The 19,130-nt window shown below is 41.1% G+C and overlaps 1 protein-coding gene and 1 long non-coding RNA gene across 8 annotated transcripts in view; one reads left to right on the top strand and one right to left on the bottom strand.

Moving 5' to 3' along the window:
* The window catches only part of LOC138760760 (uncharacterized), a 98,607-nt gene that overhangs the window by 45,733 nt on the left and 33,744 nt on the right, over positions 1–19,130 (top strand). The gene's annotated exons all lie outside the window — the stretch shown is intronic.
* kif16ba (kinesin family member 16Ba) overlaps positions 1,739–19,130 on the bottom strand; it is a 200,215-nt gene continuing 182,823 nt past the window's right edge. For all 7 annotated transcript variants that reach the window (XM_069931784.1, XM_069931783.1, XM_069931787.1 and 4 more), the window contains 2 exons: positions 7,267–7,350; positions 1,739–4,806 (listed from right to left, as the gene is read on the bottom strand). In XM_069931784.1, the coding sequence (XP_069787885.1) occupies positions 4,648–4,806; positions 7,267–7,350 (243 nt within the window). In that variant the 3' untranslated portion in view covers positions 1,739–4,647. The remainder of the gene's footprint in view (positions 4,807–7,266; positions 7,351–19,130) is intronic.

Raw genomic sequence — 19,130 nt, 5'->3', positions numbered from 1 at the left:
TTGTTAGTATTGACTAATACCATTGAGGCAGGTGATGGTGCCACGCAGCTAGCTCCATGCTGGTGATTTGATCATCTAGTGAGGAAGAATTAGTGTTCAGAAGACATTTTAAACTGATGCCCTGCCTGTCTCAGATGGACCTTAAGTTGCCTGTTGAGAAAGGAGGGGATATTTTCTGAAGATTCTGACAATATTGATTTCCTCTACCAACATGCTGCATTTATCTCATTGCTGGTAAAAAACCTGTTGCGTGAAAGTTAAACAAGAAAATCTGTAGATGTTGAGTTCAATCCACAAAAGTGCTGGAGAAATTCAGCAGATTATGCAGGATCCACTTTGGATGTTGTGTGACTGTTGGCTGCCATATCTTTTACATTTACAAATAACTATCGGTGAAGAACTTTAGAACAATGCTGAGATTGAGAAAGATGCTATTAGTGTAAAATGGTTAAACTGCAATGTTTATTCAATTAAATGTGGTTTATATTTATGAATATATAGATTCATAGGATATGCTGGGGTGGGTTAGAGTAGTGGGAATTATAGCCAGGTTAGCAAATTGTCCATCCCTCTGTTTATATTTGCAGGGTGTAGGCATTCAAAGATTGTGTTGTCTGTTTCTTAAGTGTCCTTGGGAAAGTAATGGCAAACTTTCATCTTGAATCACTGCAGCTGCTGGGTAGGAAGTTCTGTAGGTTAGTTTGTATGCCAACGAGGGAACATGCATATTTCCAAATCAAGTGTGTGGTTAATCTTTATTGTTTTACTATTTTTGGTACACAGACAGCCAATCTGTTTGCTCATAGTTTTGCTATTATCTCATTCCACCTGCATTGAATCGCCTATTGTTATTGAATGAAGATCTACCGGGACCAATGCCTGAAGAGGGCGTACAAAATCAATGAACCGGTGCGGACTCGAAAGGCCAACATGGCCTGTTTCCGCTCCGTAAATGGTTACATGGTGGTGATAGTCACATGTTTGTGTAGATTGTTTGCACTACAGGGAAGGAATGAATGGGGATGCCAATCTCCCAGGCTGCTTTGTCCTAGATGAAGTCAAGGTCTCTGAGAATATTTTACACTAATAGCACTGTTTTGATCAAGGTGATATTTTTGGACAGGTTAACATGGCATTGCAACTATCCTTATCCTTTTTTCAAATACATTCTGGCAGGTTATTGCAGTGTGTGCTGTAAGTCTATTGTCATACAGGTACAGTAAACTGCTCTTGTGCCAGATGGGTTCCAATTAAGTGACACTTGGTTCTCCTAAGTCAGTATGACTTTTACAATTCATAGCTGCTTATTACTGATATCCCACATTCTGTATCTCACTGTCTTCATTTCATGAACCATGGATGTTCACAATGTTTCATGCAATGGATTAAAAAGATTAATTACCGTGCTCCCAGTGGGGCTGGCAGATGGCTGCTTTAGTACGGAAGACAATTATCAAACTGGGAAACACTTCCATGAGGGTGGCCTGATGATGCAGCAACTCCAGGAAAAACATTTATTTCTATTTCTTAGATGATGGTGTGCAATGTCGGTAACTGAACGTTAGTGGCCCAGGTAGGTATGCATTTGGCACATATGGTGTTGATACCAAAAAAAATCTATGCAGCAATTTTTCTATTCATCCCATGAGAACAATGAATCTTACTTCCAAACATCTGAAATACTGTTTCTTTAAAATGAAGCACTTGTCTCTGTGTACAAGAAGCAATATGCTGAACATCTGTTCATCTTGACATTTTATTTGAGGTCAGTGAGTTTATTTTACAAATAGCACAGATTTTAAACACTGTAAAAACACGCACAAAGTGCTTTCGATGCAGTTATAAATGATTACACAATTACGTGCAGAATCAGGCTGAAATTTGCATTATTTATACAGGTATTTACATGGTGTATAAATTACATCATTGAATATCACTGAATTTCAAATTCCCAGTTGCTACAAAAAAGCCAACAAAACTTAATATATTGTTCTTGGAAATTTGAGCTGTGTTTCTTTGTTAATTAAGTCTACCCAGTAGCAAAAATGAAAACAAGTTTAAAAAAAAAACTCAAGCATAACTGATTTAATTAATATAATGATTGTCCCCACCCACATGTGCTGTGAGGCAGTAGCTGCTCAATGAGGCGCAGTTCACCTAAAAACCAAAAGTAGCGATGGCTATTATTCCCTAATCAGGTTGTGCAAAGCATGTCAAATTTGAAATCTCAATACCCATTTGTTGGTACTCAACGAAGTGAAAAAAACTACACAAAAATGATCATCTGGAGGAATTCAGGAGGTCAAGCAACATCGGTGGGAGGAAAAAGAATGGTTGACATCTTGAGCCGAAAGTTGGTACAGAAACAGGTGACCCGTTTGATTTTTCTGACCCCAGCCTGTCTGTCTTTTTTTTAACCATATTCAGCAATCCCACTCTCTCTTGGCCCCTCCAACCTGGTCCTTTTTACACTGCTTCTGCTCAGTTATGTTGAAAGGTTTCAGCTCAAAATATCAAGCATTCACTTTCTCTCAATATTGTTTCTTTTCCCACTGAGTTCCTCCAGCAGATTGTGTTTGGCTTCAGATTCCAACATCTGCAGTCTCCTATGTGTTTACAGTACAACATACCTTTGGCATGTTTCTACCATCCTCTTTGCAAAGTTAATGTTTTAGGAATGATTTAACACATTTCTATGGGAAAGTATTTTCCTTTTTTGTGGATGGTACTCCTTTTATTCTACTTTATTATGTCTTGGATTTCAACATAAAATGTATCCTGGATAATTTTTCTGTGAAGTTGTGCTTTGGATCACTTGTTATATTAAAAATTCTGCTCCTATTAAACAATGGAGTTGCTCCTATCTTCTCATTGACTATAATTTTCAGATTGACATTTTGTGGTGGTTCTTGCAAACATGAATATTGTTTAATATCAGAATAAATTGGAATGCTCTGAAGGGTAAGATTTTGATTTGACACAACTATCCATTTGTGAATTGTTGCTAGATATTAAGGAAAGGCAAGGAAGCAGCAATTGCCTAGATAAATGTACGTGCATATTTTGGATTGAAATGCTGAGGGGAAAATTGTTGAATATTGGAGATTTTAATTTAGAAGAACGTTGTTCTAATGTCAGTACAGTAATAATTTTTGCTAATTTATTTGAAGTGTTGTTATTGTCTTAAATAACTGCATGACTGGCCTTAGTTTCACTAACTAAACATCCCTAGTAAAATACTTAAGAAACTGGATAATAATATTAATGGATAACCAATTAGTTGGGGATTAACTTGTTTCATTCAATTAATGATTCTCTAAATGTATGTGAAGATGCTACTTGAATAAACACTAGGAAAGTTATATTTGACATTTTTAAATGTCTCTTTTTTAAGTGAATTCAGTTGTAATTGGTGGAAAAGAGGAAATATTTTTGATTGGGTTGCCTCAATACAGCAGTTCAATCCAGTAGTTGCTGAGACCATACAGCCGGATTCTGAGAATGCTGGCGGAGGGAAGCTGATCAGCAAATCTGGTCCTTCTAAATCCATTTACCTTCCATTTAAACTTGCTTTGCTTGGGCTCCTGATTCTGTGACCTTTCATGGCAAACAGAACTTCTGAATGGAATGTTAAAACTCACTAACATTTCAGCCCAATACCTTGTTCTATTTCTACTACTTTAAAATACATGAATCAAGGTGGTTGTTTAAAATTGCAGGGAATGTCAACCATTATTACACTGCATTTTTTAAAAAAAGTTGAATTTTAATTTTCCCAAATGTGACATTGTGCACTAACTAAAAGGAAGAAAAACTAAATTACAAAAATCAAAATTTGTTTTATAAAACATTAATGGCTTTTTTCTCTATTGCTGGTACCTTTCCTGACTGACCATTTCAGATTAGCTGCATCTGCAGTACTTTTTAAATAAAGTAATTAGATTGCAATAAATATATTTATTTATTGAAGTTTTTGTACTGGGAAATGATTTCTAAAATGTTCTAAAGGTAATGCAAACTCAATGCATTAAAAGTTTGGCTACAGCTAAGGTGGACCATGGAGGATGCAGAATTTTTACCTAATATTTTAAATCAAAGTGACCTCCTAACATCTTTAAATGTACCTTTTTTTGAAAGATTGAATGGAAAATCTATAAATTCAGACCAACATCCATGCATAGAACTAAACTTGTTACATGAGCAGCTGCTGTTTTAATCACATTTATTTTGTTCAAAAAGGTCATTACGGAACCACAATGAACATGTAAACTTGTTCAGAACAAAAAAAAGTTCCTGAAGTTGGACTCTAGTTTTATTGATATAATTAATGATTCAGCAATTAAGATGAAAAAATATTGTTCATTTTTCTTAAATAAACAATTTGACTAGGGCTGTGAATTAATAATTTTCACCTGTTTTCGCGCAAATATTAACAAATACAGCCTCTGTATTTAGTTACTGTAGATCTTTATGGATAGAACCAATGGAAGAAAACAGTGAATTGACTGTACATGTAGTATGTGGCTCTCTTCAATGCAAAAGAAGGAAACTGGAGATGTCTGGATATGTAGAAGATTTGGTTGGATGAAGAAAAGGCACTAATTTTGGTCCTGGTATTTCAAGATTTACTGGTTTGGTTTTATTTAATTACCCTGTCCCATGACTGCTCAAGTCAAAAACTCCTTTCCTGAAGAATGGTGTAAACTCACATAGAGTGTGCTTTGAAAGTGTAAAATCCTCTTTGTATAGGTTCAGGGGTGAAGTTGGAGAATTCAAAATCAATGTGAGAAAGTTCTTGAGATACCTCTGCAAGAAGAGTAGAGAAAATACATTATTTCATCTGAAAAAATAAATTAAGCAAGCTTTTGAACTGAGAAGAATTGGTAGCAAGTGAACACAGTGAGTAACTGATGAAATAATCCATAGAAAAATATTGAGAATTCTTCCCTGAAGAATAGTATGCACATGCATAGATTGGAAGCTTCTTAAGATTTGAAAGGCACTGTCTGAAAGGGGTGAAAATACACTCAAGCAATTTTTGTTAAAGTGACAGCACTTAGAGTGTCAAACAATTGTAGTGCCAGTGACCCAGGTTCAAACCTGGAGCCATTTGCAAGGAGATGGTATGGTCTCCACTGAGTGGTATTGTCTGCAAGGGCCTGTTGCTGTGCTGTATGTTTACATTTGAAGAATTGGGTTTACCCAAAATGGAAGCAAATCTATGGGAAAGAATGGGAGTGTATAATGAACTGGATCTCTTCTAAAGAAAAGCTGGTACAAGGAGGGTCTGACTATAACTGCCCTTTGGTCTATAATTACCATAATTCTAAAAAAGTTAAGTCAATTTTAATTATTCAGAATAATGTAACTATAGGTGACTTGAATGCCCAATGATGTATTTGCCTGATGACTGGCACAACATCTTGGACTGATGACCAGCAGCCCTGCATCCATTCTACCCTACCCCCAACCCCACCAACCAACTACTCAAAATATTAACCAAAGGGTCTTAATGGTACATTGTGAATTGAAGGTCATATTTCTGAAGGCCAGAACACCCAGAGAACTGAACGAGCATTTTTAAATGTACATTTTGATATTTATCGTCTTTTAAAACTTTGCAGACACTATCTTTAATAGCCTGATTTACTGTTTTAAAACAGGTCTGAGATTCCAATCCTTTTTGTAGTCTTAAAGGATACAGGAATAACGCAAAGGACAAACCTGGAAAAGCAAATGAATCCTTCAAGGCAACTTAAATATCCAAATGTGGCTGACCAATGAGTGGCTTAATAGAGAAGCTAGTCAAGGAATAGCATTAATAAATTCTGACAAGAATTAGGAGTTCTGCTAATGAGTTGAAGAATGTGGCAAGCTTAATATGAGAAAATTCAGGTTAACATGAAATAGAACTAAGAATATGAAAAGTTTGATACTTAACATGAAAGAGAATCCAAAAAGTCTCTGGTATTAAAATTGGAAGTGCTCAGCAGGTTCAATAGCAGTTGTGGAAGGAAAGCAGTGTTAGGGATTTGTCAATTTTTCTTCTGGGAAAGTAAGCAATTTGGAAGATGGACAATACAAAAGAAATAGGTGATACAGTGGAGGTGACACTTGTTGGTGTCACTTAAGTGAGAGACAAACTGCTGGTTAATGATAGCCGATCTGGCTAGGGGAGTGTAAATAGAGGGGCGTGAATGTGTACAGATATAAATAATTCTGGAAAGATGCAGCTGATCTGGCAATACTTGTGCAGAGAGAGGAACTGGTAGAAAACCTTGCATTGAAACTCTATATTCTGATAAACATAAAAGGTGGATTATGTGAAATTGCTGAATCCTGTTTTAAATCACCATGATGGAGAACTAAAGTGATGTGCAATAGAAACTTCACAGACCTTTTGGCAAGGTTATCTCCACTGTGCTTTGGTGGTCTGTGTTCTCTATATGGGGAAATCAATATACCAAGGGCAGGTATTGTATGGTAAATTTAAGTAGTTGGTGAAGATGGAAGAATGAAACCAGGAGCCATTGATGGGAAGATCCCTTAGCAATTTCAGTACATCTTTTGAATTGCACTTGTGTATACCACAAAGTCTTATTTATTCAGTGCTGAGGAAGGGGGTTGCCAAATGTGTTCTGTGATGAAATCTGGGTGAAGGTTGTGAAAACTGTATAGTAAGCTTGGGGGAAGGAGAGGACAAGTGCAACTCTATCTTTGCTATGACATCTTCTCTTCTGGCTAGGAAGAGATTAGGTAGATACCTTGGAGAGCTTTGGGAGAATGGAATGGAGTCCATTAAGGAAACAGGGTAAAAATAGTAGTCAAGACCATTGTGAGAGTCTGGGATCAGAATAGATCTTGGTTGCTAACCCAGCTGCTGAGAGATGATAAAGGGAAGTCAAGAAAAGCAAGTGGACAACAGCAGCACTTCTATTGAAATTTGAGTTCTGCTCAAATGCAGGAAGTCAAGTTTGAACACTTAATATACAGAATAAACTGAGGGAGAGTGTTCGAGTAGTACGCATTTTTCATTATGGCAATACTTGGAACCTTAAGTTCCCATACAACATTTTTAAGGAGTTGCTGGATGTACTAAATTTTAACATCTTACAACCAGGTTTAAGAATGGTGATAGTCTTTAATGACCACAGATTAAATCACATGTTCACATCCTTGATAATGGGAGTAATATATTTACAAGTCACAGTTAAACCTATATTAATGATGTATATATAATCTGAATAAAGAATGAACAATACTCACCTCCAGAAGGAATTGTCTCTTAGCAATTACTCTTTCATCCCGGTTACCAAATATCTTTTTTGGTGGAAATTCCAGACTGCCAATCTGGAAGTAACGATGCCATTAGTCTCATTTATCATTAATTTTGCAGTTTTCCAATTTTTATAATAAGCACAGTTGTTTTTTTTTTAAACAGACTGATAAACTGCTGTGCATTAAAACATTTTTATTCATGAGGGCAAACATTTAATGCTATTTATTTTTCAAATAATTAATAAAGGGAGTTCCTGAAGCCCAGTTGTTCAAATGCTAGTTCATTAAAAATGGAATAACAGAAGATGGAATCTAAGCTTAAAAAATACACATACTTTGTTATTCAGCTTTTAAAAATAGATGAGAAATAAGAACACCATGCCCAGCTTTGAATTCTTTTCCTCACCCATTATACTTTAACTTTATTTCTGACAAATCTGTGGTACTCGATGCCTCTTTTTAAAAAAAACCCCAAAGACATTGAAGAGAATCATAGGAGTTTTTCAACCTGTAACTCAAATGGTCCCATTTGTATCAGATTAATTAGTAACAGGTTGCTGCACAATCAACCTCCATATTGACACTATCATTATTAACCTGTGGGGAAAATAAAAGTTATGAAGTGTTTTCAGTTGCAGGCAGACCCTTCTATTTTCTGCAGAATTAACAAATTGAGCAGCAGTCAGGCTGACCTGATTCAGAACTTAGTCTAGAACTGTGTAGATTACAGCACAAGAGCTAGAAAGTTCCTTTAAACTGGCAATGGACAGAACACCCTGCGTCCCTAATAGTCGTCTTTTCTAATGAAAATTTCTATTTTACCAATGGCATGACATTGGATTTGTGCAAGGCAGATTTGGAAAATAAGATGAGAATGAAAGAGGAGTCAACAAATAGTGGCAGATATTCAAAACGTTGGTCCAAAACACTCAAATTTTTTTTTATATAATTTAGACATACAGCACTGTAAAAGGCCAATTCGATCCAACGAGTCTGTGCCACCCAATTTAGACCCCATTAAAGAATTTATTCTAATTAGAAAGACAATACCAATGAGGTGGCAAAGGTGCAATATACTGTTTCTCAAGGAAGTAGGTGAATACAAAGGCTGGTAATAGACTCAAGAGCTCATAAGAAAGGAGAACATTAATTTTGAGAGAAATTTAAATGCAGTATCCAAACAAATGATAAGGGATTCTATCAATCTTCTTCTTTGGCTTGGCTTCGCGGATGAAGATTTATGGAGGGGTAAATGTCCACGTCAGCTGCAGGCTCATTTGTGGCTGACAAGTCCGATGCGGGACAGGGAGACACGGTTTCAGCGGAAAATTTGTTGGTTGGGGTTGGGTTTTTCCTCCTTTGTCTTTTGTCAGTGAGGTGGGCTCTGCGGTCTTCTTCAAAGGAGGTTGCTGCCCGCCGAACTGTGAGGCGCCACGATGCACAGTTTGAGGCGATATCAGCCCACTGGCGGTGGTCAATGTGGCAGGCACCAAGAGATTTCTTTAGGCAGTCCTTGTACCTCTTTTTTGGTGCACCTCTGACACGATGGCCAGTGGAGAGCTCACCATATAACACGATCTTGGGAAGGCGATGGTCCTCCATTCTGGAGACGTGACCTACCCAGCGCAGTTGGATCTTCAACAGCGTGGATTCGAGGCTGTCGGCCTCTGCCATCTCGAGTACTTCGATGTTAGGGATGAAGTCGCTCCAATGAATGTTGAGGATGGAGCGGAGACAACGCTGGTGGAAGCGTTCTAGGAGCCGTAGGTGATGCCGGTAGAGGACCCATGATTCGGAGCCGAACAGGAGTGTGGGTATGACAACGGCTCTGTATACGCTTATCTTTGTGAGGTTTTTCAGTTGGTTGTTTTTCCAGACTCTTTTGTGTAGTCTTCCAAAGGCGCTATTTGCCTTGGCGAGTCTGTTGTCTATCTCGTTGTCAATCCTTGCATCTGATGAAATGGTGCAGCCGAGATAGGTAAACTGGTTGACCGTTTTGAGTTTTGTGTGCCCGTTGGAGATGTGGGGGTGCTGGTAGTCATGGTGGGGAGCTGGCTGATGGACGACCTCAGTTTTCTTCAGGCTGACTTCCAGGCCAAACATTTTGGCAGTTTCCGCAAAACAGGACGTCAAGCGCTGAAGAGCTGGCTCTGAATGGGCAATTAAAGCGGCATTGTCTGCAAAGAGTTCACGGACAAGTTGCTCTTGTGTCTTGGTGTGAGCTTGCAGGCGCCTCAGATTGAAGAGACTGCCATTCATGCAGTACCGGATGTAAACAGCATCTTCATTGTTGAGGTCTTTCAGGGCTTGGTTCAGTATCATGCTGAAGAAGATTGAAAAGAGGGTTGGTGCGAGAATGCAGCCTTGGTTCACTCTATTGTTAATGGAGAAGGGTTCAGAGAGCTCATTGCTGTATCTGACCCGACCTTGTTGGTTTTCGTGCAGTTGGATAACCATGTTGAGGAACTTTGGGGGGCATCCAAGGCACTCTAGTATTTGCCAAAGCCCTTTCCTGCTCACAGTGTCGAAGGCTTTGGTGAGGTCAACAAAGGTGATGTAGAGTCCTTTGTTTTGTTCTCTGCACTTTTCTTGGTATCACACACATGATGCCAATCCAGTCTTCCAACACGGGGTCTATATCTCTCTATTCCTTGCTTGCTCATGCATTTGTCGAAGTGCATGTAGCAACTTACCCTGTCAACAGGTTCTAGGTACTTAATACTTTGTGTTTTTTGTTAAAAAAGTCTCTTATAGATCATCTTTAAATTTTCCACTGCCTCACCTTAAACTTGTGCTTTCTGATATTTTGATCCTGAGGGGTAAAAGAGACTCTATTCTATTTATACCTCTTAATTTTATCTACTCAGGTACACGATCCTGTACCCAGAACCCTTGGGGGACAGTGTGTTCTGAATTTCGGATTTTTCTGGATTTCGGAAAGCCCACCTGAATTGTGCTGCCATATCCACCCCCTTCCAGTCGCCCGGCCGTCACCCCCAACCGCCAGTCCCCACTTGCTGGATTTTGGAACTTTCCAGATTTTAGATGTCCAGATAAAGGATCGTTTACCTGTACTATCAGCATCTGATGCATGAGAGAAAAAAATTCAATGTATTTTCTACAAGCAAACCAGTTCTGAATCCAAATTATCAATTTACTGATCCAATGCATCTTCACCTTCTAGATCAGCCTTCGTGGAACCTTTTCAAATGCCCCATGTGGACACCATCCATTGCCATTCCATCATCAACCATTTCATCACCTCCTCAAAAAACTTAATAATTTTGTAAAACATGACATGTCCAACACAAAGCCATGCTAACTGTTCCTAATCAGGTCATACCTTTCAAAATGTGTGTAAATCTTATTCCTAAATATTCTCTTTAATAGCTTCTTTACCACTGATGAAAGGCTCATTAACCTACAATTTTGTGGATTTCACCCATTTCCCTTCTTGAACAAAGGAACAACTCTCCAGTTCTCCAGCACCTTGCCTGTTGATAGCAAGGATACAAAAGATATTCATTCTCTTTGCCTCTTTCATTAAGATGAGAAGTATCCCAGATTAGATTAGCAAAATGTTATTACAGTCCCAGCGACCCAAATTTGAATCTATCAAATGCACTGCTGTAAGGAGTTGTGTTCTCTCCAACACTGCTTGGGTTTCTTCCCACATTCCAAAGATGCATGGGATGAATAGATTCATTGGGCTCATGGGCCAGCTACCATGCTGCATCTCCAAATTAAAATTCAAAAATAAAAAAAATCCCATCAGACACGGGACTTATCCATGTTAATGCTCTTTGAAAGAACCAGCACCTTCTCCCTGATCTTGAAATTTTCTTGCACATTAACATTCTCCACACAGTTCTCAGTGTCTGCAATATCCTTCTTCATGATGAATGTCAATACAAAGTACTCATGTCCTCTGACTCCGTATAAATCCCTCCATTATCAATGAGTGGCTCTACCCTCTCCCTAGTTAACTTCTTGTTTTAAAGATGTATAAAAAAAGCTTTGGTATTCTCCTAAATCCAACTTTCATAGCCTTACCTTCAAGCTTAAGTTAATTATTCATCTGACTGTACATATACAACTTGATAAACAGCATTTCTCCAGACCATGGTGCCCATATGCACACACTATATAATGTTAGAAACAGAATTACTTTTAAAGAAATTGCTCGAGACAAAAATTGAGAACAAAGAACATTTATTAAACAACAATGCAAAGTTGGGTGCTTCCCCTTACCATGGGAATACACACATACACCGGGGCTCACCCAACTTTTATACAGTAAATTTCAGTATCAGAATACCCTCCCCCTTACATTCTTCTGCCCCCTGGATGGGTTTGGCAGAGGCAATCCTTCCTGCCTACGTGCAGTTTCAGTATACTTGGAGGACCAGGGGGTATCCTGTCGGTGTTTTCTTATGCCATTATTCCCATTGTCCTTATTCACATCCTAGCCCTTGTCCCCATTCACACCTTCCCGACTCTCAGGGCTACAGTCCCTTCATCTGCAGGGTTCGTTAATCTTGTCTAGGGTTTACTAGTTAAATATGCATACTTGAAAAATCTGTGTATGGCTTACTAATTATATATGTATAACTTGCTAATACTGTCTAAGGTCTTCTAATTATTTATGCAAGCCTTGCTAATTCTATCTGGGGCTTGGTGACCCTTATCTCGTTCAGACTAACTCTACTTCTATTCTCAATTGTCTGTCCTTCTCTCCTTCATTCAGTGAATTTGCTGCTGTAGGAGATTCTTATCTTACTCAGACAGTGTCAGCTTCCTGCCTTCTAATATCCATATCTCATGTTGTTTGCACTGGCTTCATTCATTTACTTATGTATCAATTTTATTTTCTTCATGTTCATATTGCAATATCAGTTTTTCTCATCTCTCACAATCCTCACTTTTCTTTTAGATCAGTAATACTGATCTCACACAATGATCAGTGTTACTGATCTCAGTGTTACTGGTCTCTCACAATAATAATCACAAAGGTGTCTGTGCATCCTCTGTGCATACCCTTCCTTTAACTTCTTGATTGCACGGTAGATTTAAGCTTTTGCTGATCTCAATGTCATCTTGTCACCTGATCTGAAGGCAGCACCATGAGCTCTGAGCAATGCATGAACCTCCGTGTCTAGACATGTTTTTTTAAAATTTGTCTTGACTGTGTAGTGTTTGATCCTCAGTACATTTGCCTATGTAGCTAGTCACTGAGCTCATACATTCATCAATGTGTATGTGGTCGTTGTAGGAAGCAGTCCTGCTGCGGCTTTCTCTGGCCAGGTCCTGATCTACCTGTGAACTGGTTTTGACTCATTTTACAAATGGTCTGTATGCAGAGATTAACAGAATGGAGAAGCGGTCTGAATATGCAAGGTGAGGAGGTGGGGGCTGTGGGGGGGAAAGCAACCTTCTATACTTCAGGATATTTGTGTAGATGAGATCTACGATAATCTCTCCTCTGGTTGCAAAGTTGACACCTTGTTGGAACTTCGCAAGAACTGTTTTTATGACATGTTTGCATTCATCAGCAACAATCATACAACATCCTGGGTGATTTGCCTTGAGGTCTTTCTTGACATCTTTTTATACCACATGGGCCCTTCTCTCTTAAAACTTCCCAAACCATACATGCATTTTTTTTTCTTTGTTAGTGAAAGTCAGCTGTAAATTATCTGAAGATGTTGAAAAAAATTACCTTGATGCGCTACTCCTGCATTTCCAGGTGTTACAGGTTATATTATGTATATGTTGTTAAAAGAGATAGATAGTTACACTTCACATCTCATTTAAAATGCAAGAGCTTTACTGAATCCAGACATTTAGGCACCAGTGACTTTGCAAAAGACAATGGAGCTGCTCTGGAAGGAACTTCAGAAGTAGCTGCAAATGGAACAATGTACAGGCAGAGACTGATCTGATCTTTTAAAGATTGGGTTTGGAGCCCTGCAAGAAGTTCTGGTTTTTTTACAAGGGGGGAGGGGGAGAAAGAGAGAGAGAGAGAGAACTGAGTTCTACAGTAGCAATCGAGGCTGCAACATGGCAAGCTGGCAGGCTTGTTGAAAACCCCATTTTGAGTTCTGAGTTCAGCCTGTTGAAAACCCTTGTAGTCCTTACAAGAGGAAATGGCTGGCTAGAGTGAAATAAGGGAAACAAGAGGAACTCTGTGGTGACCAGTAAGAAGATGTTATCATTTGGAAAATCCACGATGGGGCAAGTTTCTTCGGCAAGATACTGAAGTGACTGATTGGAGGAATTCAGTTTGTTTGTGTCCAATGAGCCAACAAATATCTCTCTGAAACCAACCAGAACCTTCCTGAGTGGTAACTATTTAACTTCAAGCACCAGAGCCTGGTGAAAATTCATCAATGTTAAATTCTGTGCACAGTATAAGAACTGGCTGATAGTGGTGAACTTGGAAAAGTGAGAAGTGAATTATTGGACTGAGAATCAAAGAACTTCTCTGAACATATACACATTACATACACGTGTACTTAGAATTAGAAGGGGGTTGTTAGGTTAAGTTAATAGTAATAAGTTAAAGTTTGATCCTGTTTTTATGTTTAAAGAAAATTAAAAGCAACCCTTGTTTAAGTAACCAATGTCTTGGTGAATTTCTATTATTTCTATTGCTGCTGGGCTTTGGGGTCCACTGGGCTTTCAACAAAGACATGAAACTTTCCATGTCAGTTATGATTCTGGCCACTGAAGAATTTTCTTTTCAAAATCCAAATAACTAATTTTGCAAAGTCAATCAAATGTTTCTCGAGCATCAAAGGGAAACAACTCTCAGATCTTCCTACATGCTCTCACATATGTTTGGATCAATGTGATTTAGTCTTGTAGAATTCAAACTAAATTCAAGTCAGGAGATAATTATGTATTTCTGTGCAACACAATCTTAAATAACTTAAATAAAAACTGAAAATATTTGGCAGGACAGGCCAGAATCCTTCACCATGATGCTACACAACCCACTGAGTTCCTTCACCAGATTGTTTTTGCTTTTTTTAAAAAAATGGCTACTACTACTGGTATTTTGCCAAAATTTAAACCACTTGCTGTTTTTAACTATATCTATGGTGGAATATTTTGAGCAAGAAATGGAAAGCACCCCATGCATACTGCAAACAAGTATGTCTATGACTTGAGTTGCAAGAAGGCAGGCTCAAAATTGGGCTAATGGAAACCCTGACCTTGAAATTGGAAGCACACTGTGCCCTTTAGATTAAGCACAGTGGTGAACAAATACAGATTTAAGGTTTTTTTTTCCATCATGTACTCAATTTGTTTTCCTTTGTCTGCTTTGTAAAGACACACAAAGAGGCACCACTATACCAGTGCCACTGCAGAGAAAAGGAAACAAAAGATCCTGTCACCTCCTATGCTCTTGTAACCTCCGTAACTGCATTGGCTCCCATCCATTCCAGCAGTGAACTTGAGCTCAAGGCATCCTGCTTGGCTCCTAGTTCTGAACCTCCAAAGCTGTTGGTGCTCAAAACCCTTCAAAGCCTTACTCACCATTGGCACCCTGATGAACCCTAGTCCTGATACCTAGTTTTTCAGAAGCCAGTTGCCAGCAGTCTGTGCTCGTCCACTGTTGTGGTGGTCTACTCTGTAGGGTCCTCTGCCAGGCTTCTCTTATTCTGGTGCTCTGTGTCAGTCCACTGCTTCCCTGGAGCCCACAAGCTCTGATGAGATTGTCTTTATTATTGCTTTAAATGAGAGACTACAGATGGTGGAATGCAGAGCAAAAATAAATTGCTGGAGGAACTTAGTGGGAGAAAAAGATCAAAGTTTCAGTTCAGAACCCTTCATCTTGATGCTACTCAACCCAGAATTCCTTCAGTAAATTGTTTTTTTTAATTTTTAAATTACTGCTACACTAGTATTTTTGCCAACATTTAAACTACTTGCTCTTTTTGACCTCCATAGGACTTCTATGTATTTTAAAAAGTACACTGCCGGCCCAGTTCTAAGGCAACTTAAAGCAGTTATAGTGGCTACAACACTACCACCATTTTGAGTAGAATTGCTGTATAGATTGGTATAATGCACAAAACGAACAACAATCAGTACTGCTTTGATGTTTCAATTGGATGAAATATGAATTATTTGCAACTTCAACGATGACCTTGCATTCTAATGCATGACAGTTGCATGCTATTTTATTAATGGCCCCATAATTCATAGTAATTATCCAAACTCCTTGGTGAGCAGGCAATTAAGGGAAGCAATGTCAAAACTGCTTTGGGATATGCACCTGCTTCTAATTGCTAACTTAAATATTTGAAAAAGTGCATCACAACATCAATGGAAAATGCAAAATAGCCTTTGATGCAAGCACAATATATGAGAATTATAAAGAATCCCCTGACCACATGCTCAGGCTCCTCCACAAGTTAAGCTAGATTATTTCAATTAAAGAAGTGCTTTATTAGCTGAATTCTGAAGGGACGTGGCCTCAGATCTCTATTTGCTATTTAGGGTGAGTGCATGAGGAAGAAAAAATGATCAAGATTAGTTATGATGTCTGGATGGTACTAAGACTGTTCAGAAGATAACAAAAATGTGATGTCTTGGCAAGTATCAGAGATGGTTATTAAGGGTTATTTTACCAATCTGAAAGGGAAGTTAAACCCAGGTTTCTCATCCGACTTGAAAGATGTGCAGCACTTTTTAAAAACGGGGCAGGGGTGTTGAGTTGGATTACATATCCAAGTCTCTGGTTCTGAAATGGAGTGTGTCACTAACTGGGTCCCTACAGAAGAGATCAGTTAGATTCCAATTGATTCCAAAAGTTAGTTGTGCCTGTGGAAACTGTGTAGGGCTCTTGGATATTTGCAAACAAACACGGGCATATGCAGCTATCTCAAGTGCATTGTATAGTGTGCCACTGAAGAGTGAGGCAGGCGGAGGCCCCGGTCCGGGCAGAGAGTTGGAGGCGGCGGCCCCAGTCCGGGCACAGGGAGAGCAGAGGCGGCCCCGGCCCCAGCGAAGGGTAGGCGGCGGCGGCCCCGATCCGGGCAGGAGCAAGGGGGAGACGGCGGCCCCGGCCTCGGTCGAGTGAGGCAGGCGGAGGCCCCGGTCCGGGCAGAGAGTTGGAGGCGGCGGCCCCAGTCCGGGCACAGGGAGAGCTGCGGCGGCCTCGGCCCCGGTCCGGGCAGTATGGACTGACCTAGGAGGGGAGGCAGACCCTTCCAGCCCGGGTAATAAACCTGCACAGGAGAAGGCCACTTCGATATAAAACCTACGACCCAAGGACCTCGCTGCCACGTCCCAGCTCGCTTGGCCATGGCACACGAACCATGGGTGTAAAGGGTGGGGCCAGTACTGCGCGCACTGCACTCCACCCAAAAGCTCCTTTGCGCAGGCCCGAGGACAGGTCCACGTCCTCCCCCTCCACGTCCTCTCCCTCAAAAGATGCTCACAAACTCAAGCTAGCATGCTGGAACATCAGAACCATGCTAGACAAGGCTGACAGCCACCGACCTGAATGTCAGTCTGCCCTCATTGCACATGAACTCCTCAGACTTGACATCGACATAGCCGCTCTCAGTGAAGTCCGCCTGGCAGATGTAGGCAGCCTCCAAGAACGCGTCGTGGGCTACACACTCTACTGGTCAGGCAAGCCTTCGGATGAACGACGCCTATCTGGTGTAGGCTTCATGGTCAAGAACTTCATTGCCTCCAAACTCGAAAACCTTCCGACAGGCCACTCGGACCAAATCATGTCCATGCGACTCCCCCTTCAAAACAAGCGTTGCATCACCCTCATCAGTGTCTATGCTCCAACCCTCCAGGCGGAACCAGCAGAAAAGGACAAGTTCTACACTGACCTGCGCAACCTCATCCAACGCACCCCTACAGCCGACAAGGTTGTCATCCTTGGCGACTTCAACGCTCGCGTCGGCAAAGACTCAGAAACCTGGCCAGGAATCCTCGGCAAACATGGCGTCGGCAAGTGCAACGACAATGGGTGCCTCCTGTTGGAGCTCTGCGCAGAACAGCGGCTTGTCATTACAAACACTCTTTTTCAGCAGAGGGACAGCCTTAAGACCACCTGGATGCATCCCCGATCCAAACACTGGCACCTCCTGGACTACATCCTGGTGCGAGAAAGTGACAAACGAGATGTGCTCCACACCAGGGTCATGCCCAGCACGGAATGCCACACTGTCCACCGGCTGGTTCGCTGCAAGCTCAACCTTCACTTCAAGCCAAAACCCAGGAACAGTAAAGCCCCCAGAAAGAGGTTCAATGTTGGAAACCTGCAGTCAGACGAAGCGAGAGGAAACTTCCAGGCAAACCTCAAAGCAAAGCTCGACGATGCAACCCGCCTCACGAACCCGTCCCCTGAAACCCTCTGGGATCAGTTGAAGACTACCATACTGCAATCCACTCAAGAGGTACTGGGCTTCTCCTCCAGTAAAAACAAGGACTGGTTTGACGAAAACAGCCAGGAAATCCAGGAGCTGCTGGCAAAGAAGCGAGCTGCCCACCAGGCTCACCTTACAAAGCCGTCCTGTCCAGAGAAGAAACAAGCTTTCCGTCGCACATGCAGCCATCTTCAGCGCAAACTCCGGGAGATCCAAAATGAGTGGAGGACTAGCCTCGCCAAACGAACCCAGCTCAGCGAGGACATTGGCGACTTCAGGGGTTTCTACAAGGCTCTAAAGGCTGTGTACGGCACCCCACCCCAAGTCCAAAGCCCGCTGCGCAGCTCAGATGGCAAAGTCCTCCTCAGCGACAAGATCTCCATCCTCAACCGATGGTCAGAACACTTCCAATCTCTTTTCAGTGCCAACCGCTCAGTCCAAGATTCCGCCCTGCTCCAGCTCCCTCAACAGCCCCTAAGGCTAGAGCTGGATGTGGTCCTCACCCAGGATGAGACATATAAGGCAATCGAACAACTGAAAAGTGGCAAAGCAGCAGGTATGGATGGAATCCCCCCAGAGGTCTGGAAGGCTGACGGCAAAACTCTGCATTCCAAACTGCATGAGTTTTTAAAGCTTTGTTGGGACCAAGGAAAACTGCCTCAGGACCTTCGTGATGCCACCCTGTACAAAAACAAAGGCGAGAAATCAGACTGCTCAAACTACAGGGGAATCACGCTGCTCTCCATTGCAGGCAAAATCTTCGCTAGGATTCTACTAAATAGAATAATACCTAGTGTCGCCGAGAATATTCTCCCAGAATCACAGTGCGGCTTTCGCGCAAACAGAGGAACTACTGACATGGTCTTTGCCCTCAGACAGCTCCAAGAAAAGTGCAGAGAACAAAACAAAGGACTCTACATCACCTTTGTTGGCCTCACCAAAGCCTTCGACACCGTGAGCAGGAAAGGGCTTTGGCAAATACTAGAGCGCATCGGATGTCCCCCAAAGTTCCTCAACATGATTATCCAACTGCACGAAAACCAACAAGGTCGGGTCAGATACAGCAATGAGCTCTCTGAACCCTTCTCCATTAACAATGGCGTGAAGCAAGGCTCTGTTCTCGCACCAACCCTCTTTTCAATCTTCTTCAGCATGATGCTGAACCAAGCCATGAAAGACCTCAACAATGAAGACGCTGTTTACATCCGGTACCGCACGGATGGCAGTCTCTTCAATCTGAGGCGCCTGCAAGCTCACACCAAGACACAAGAGAAACTTGTCCGTGAACTACTCTTTGCAGTCGATGCCGCTTTAGTTGCCCATTCAGAGCCCGCTCTTCAGCGCTTGACGTCCTGCTTTGCGGAAACTGCCAAAATGTTTGGCCTGGAAGTCAGCCTGAAGAAAACTGAGGTCGTCCATCAGCCAGCTCCCCACCATGACTACCAGCTCCCC

This window comes from Narcine bancroftii, chromosome 4 (genome assembly GCF_036971445.1).
Source record: "Narcine bancroftii isolate sNarBan1 chromosome 4, sNarBan1.hap1, whole genome shotgun sequence".
Lineage (NCBI taxonomy): Eukaryota > Metazoa > Chordata > Chondrichthyes > Torpediniformes > Narcinidae > Narcine > Narcine bancroftii.
Note: the sequence above shows the minus strand (reverse complement) of the source record. Positions and strands in the feature narration are given on the sequence as shown.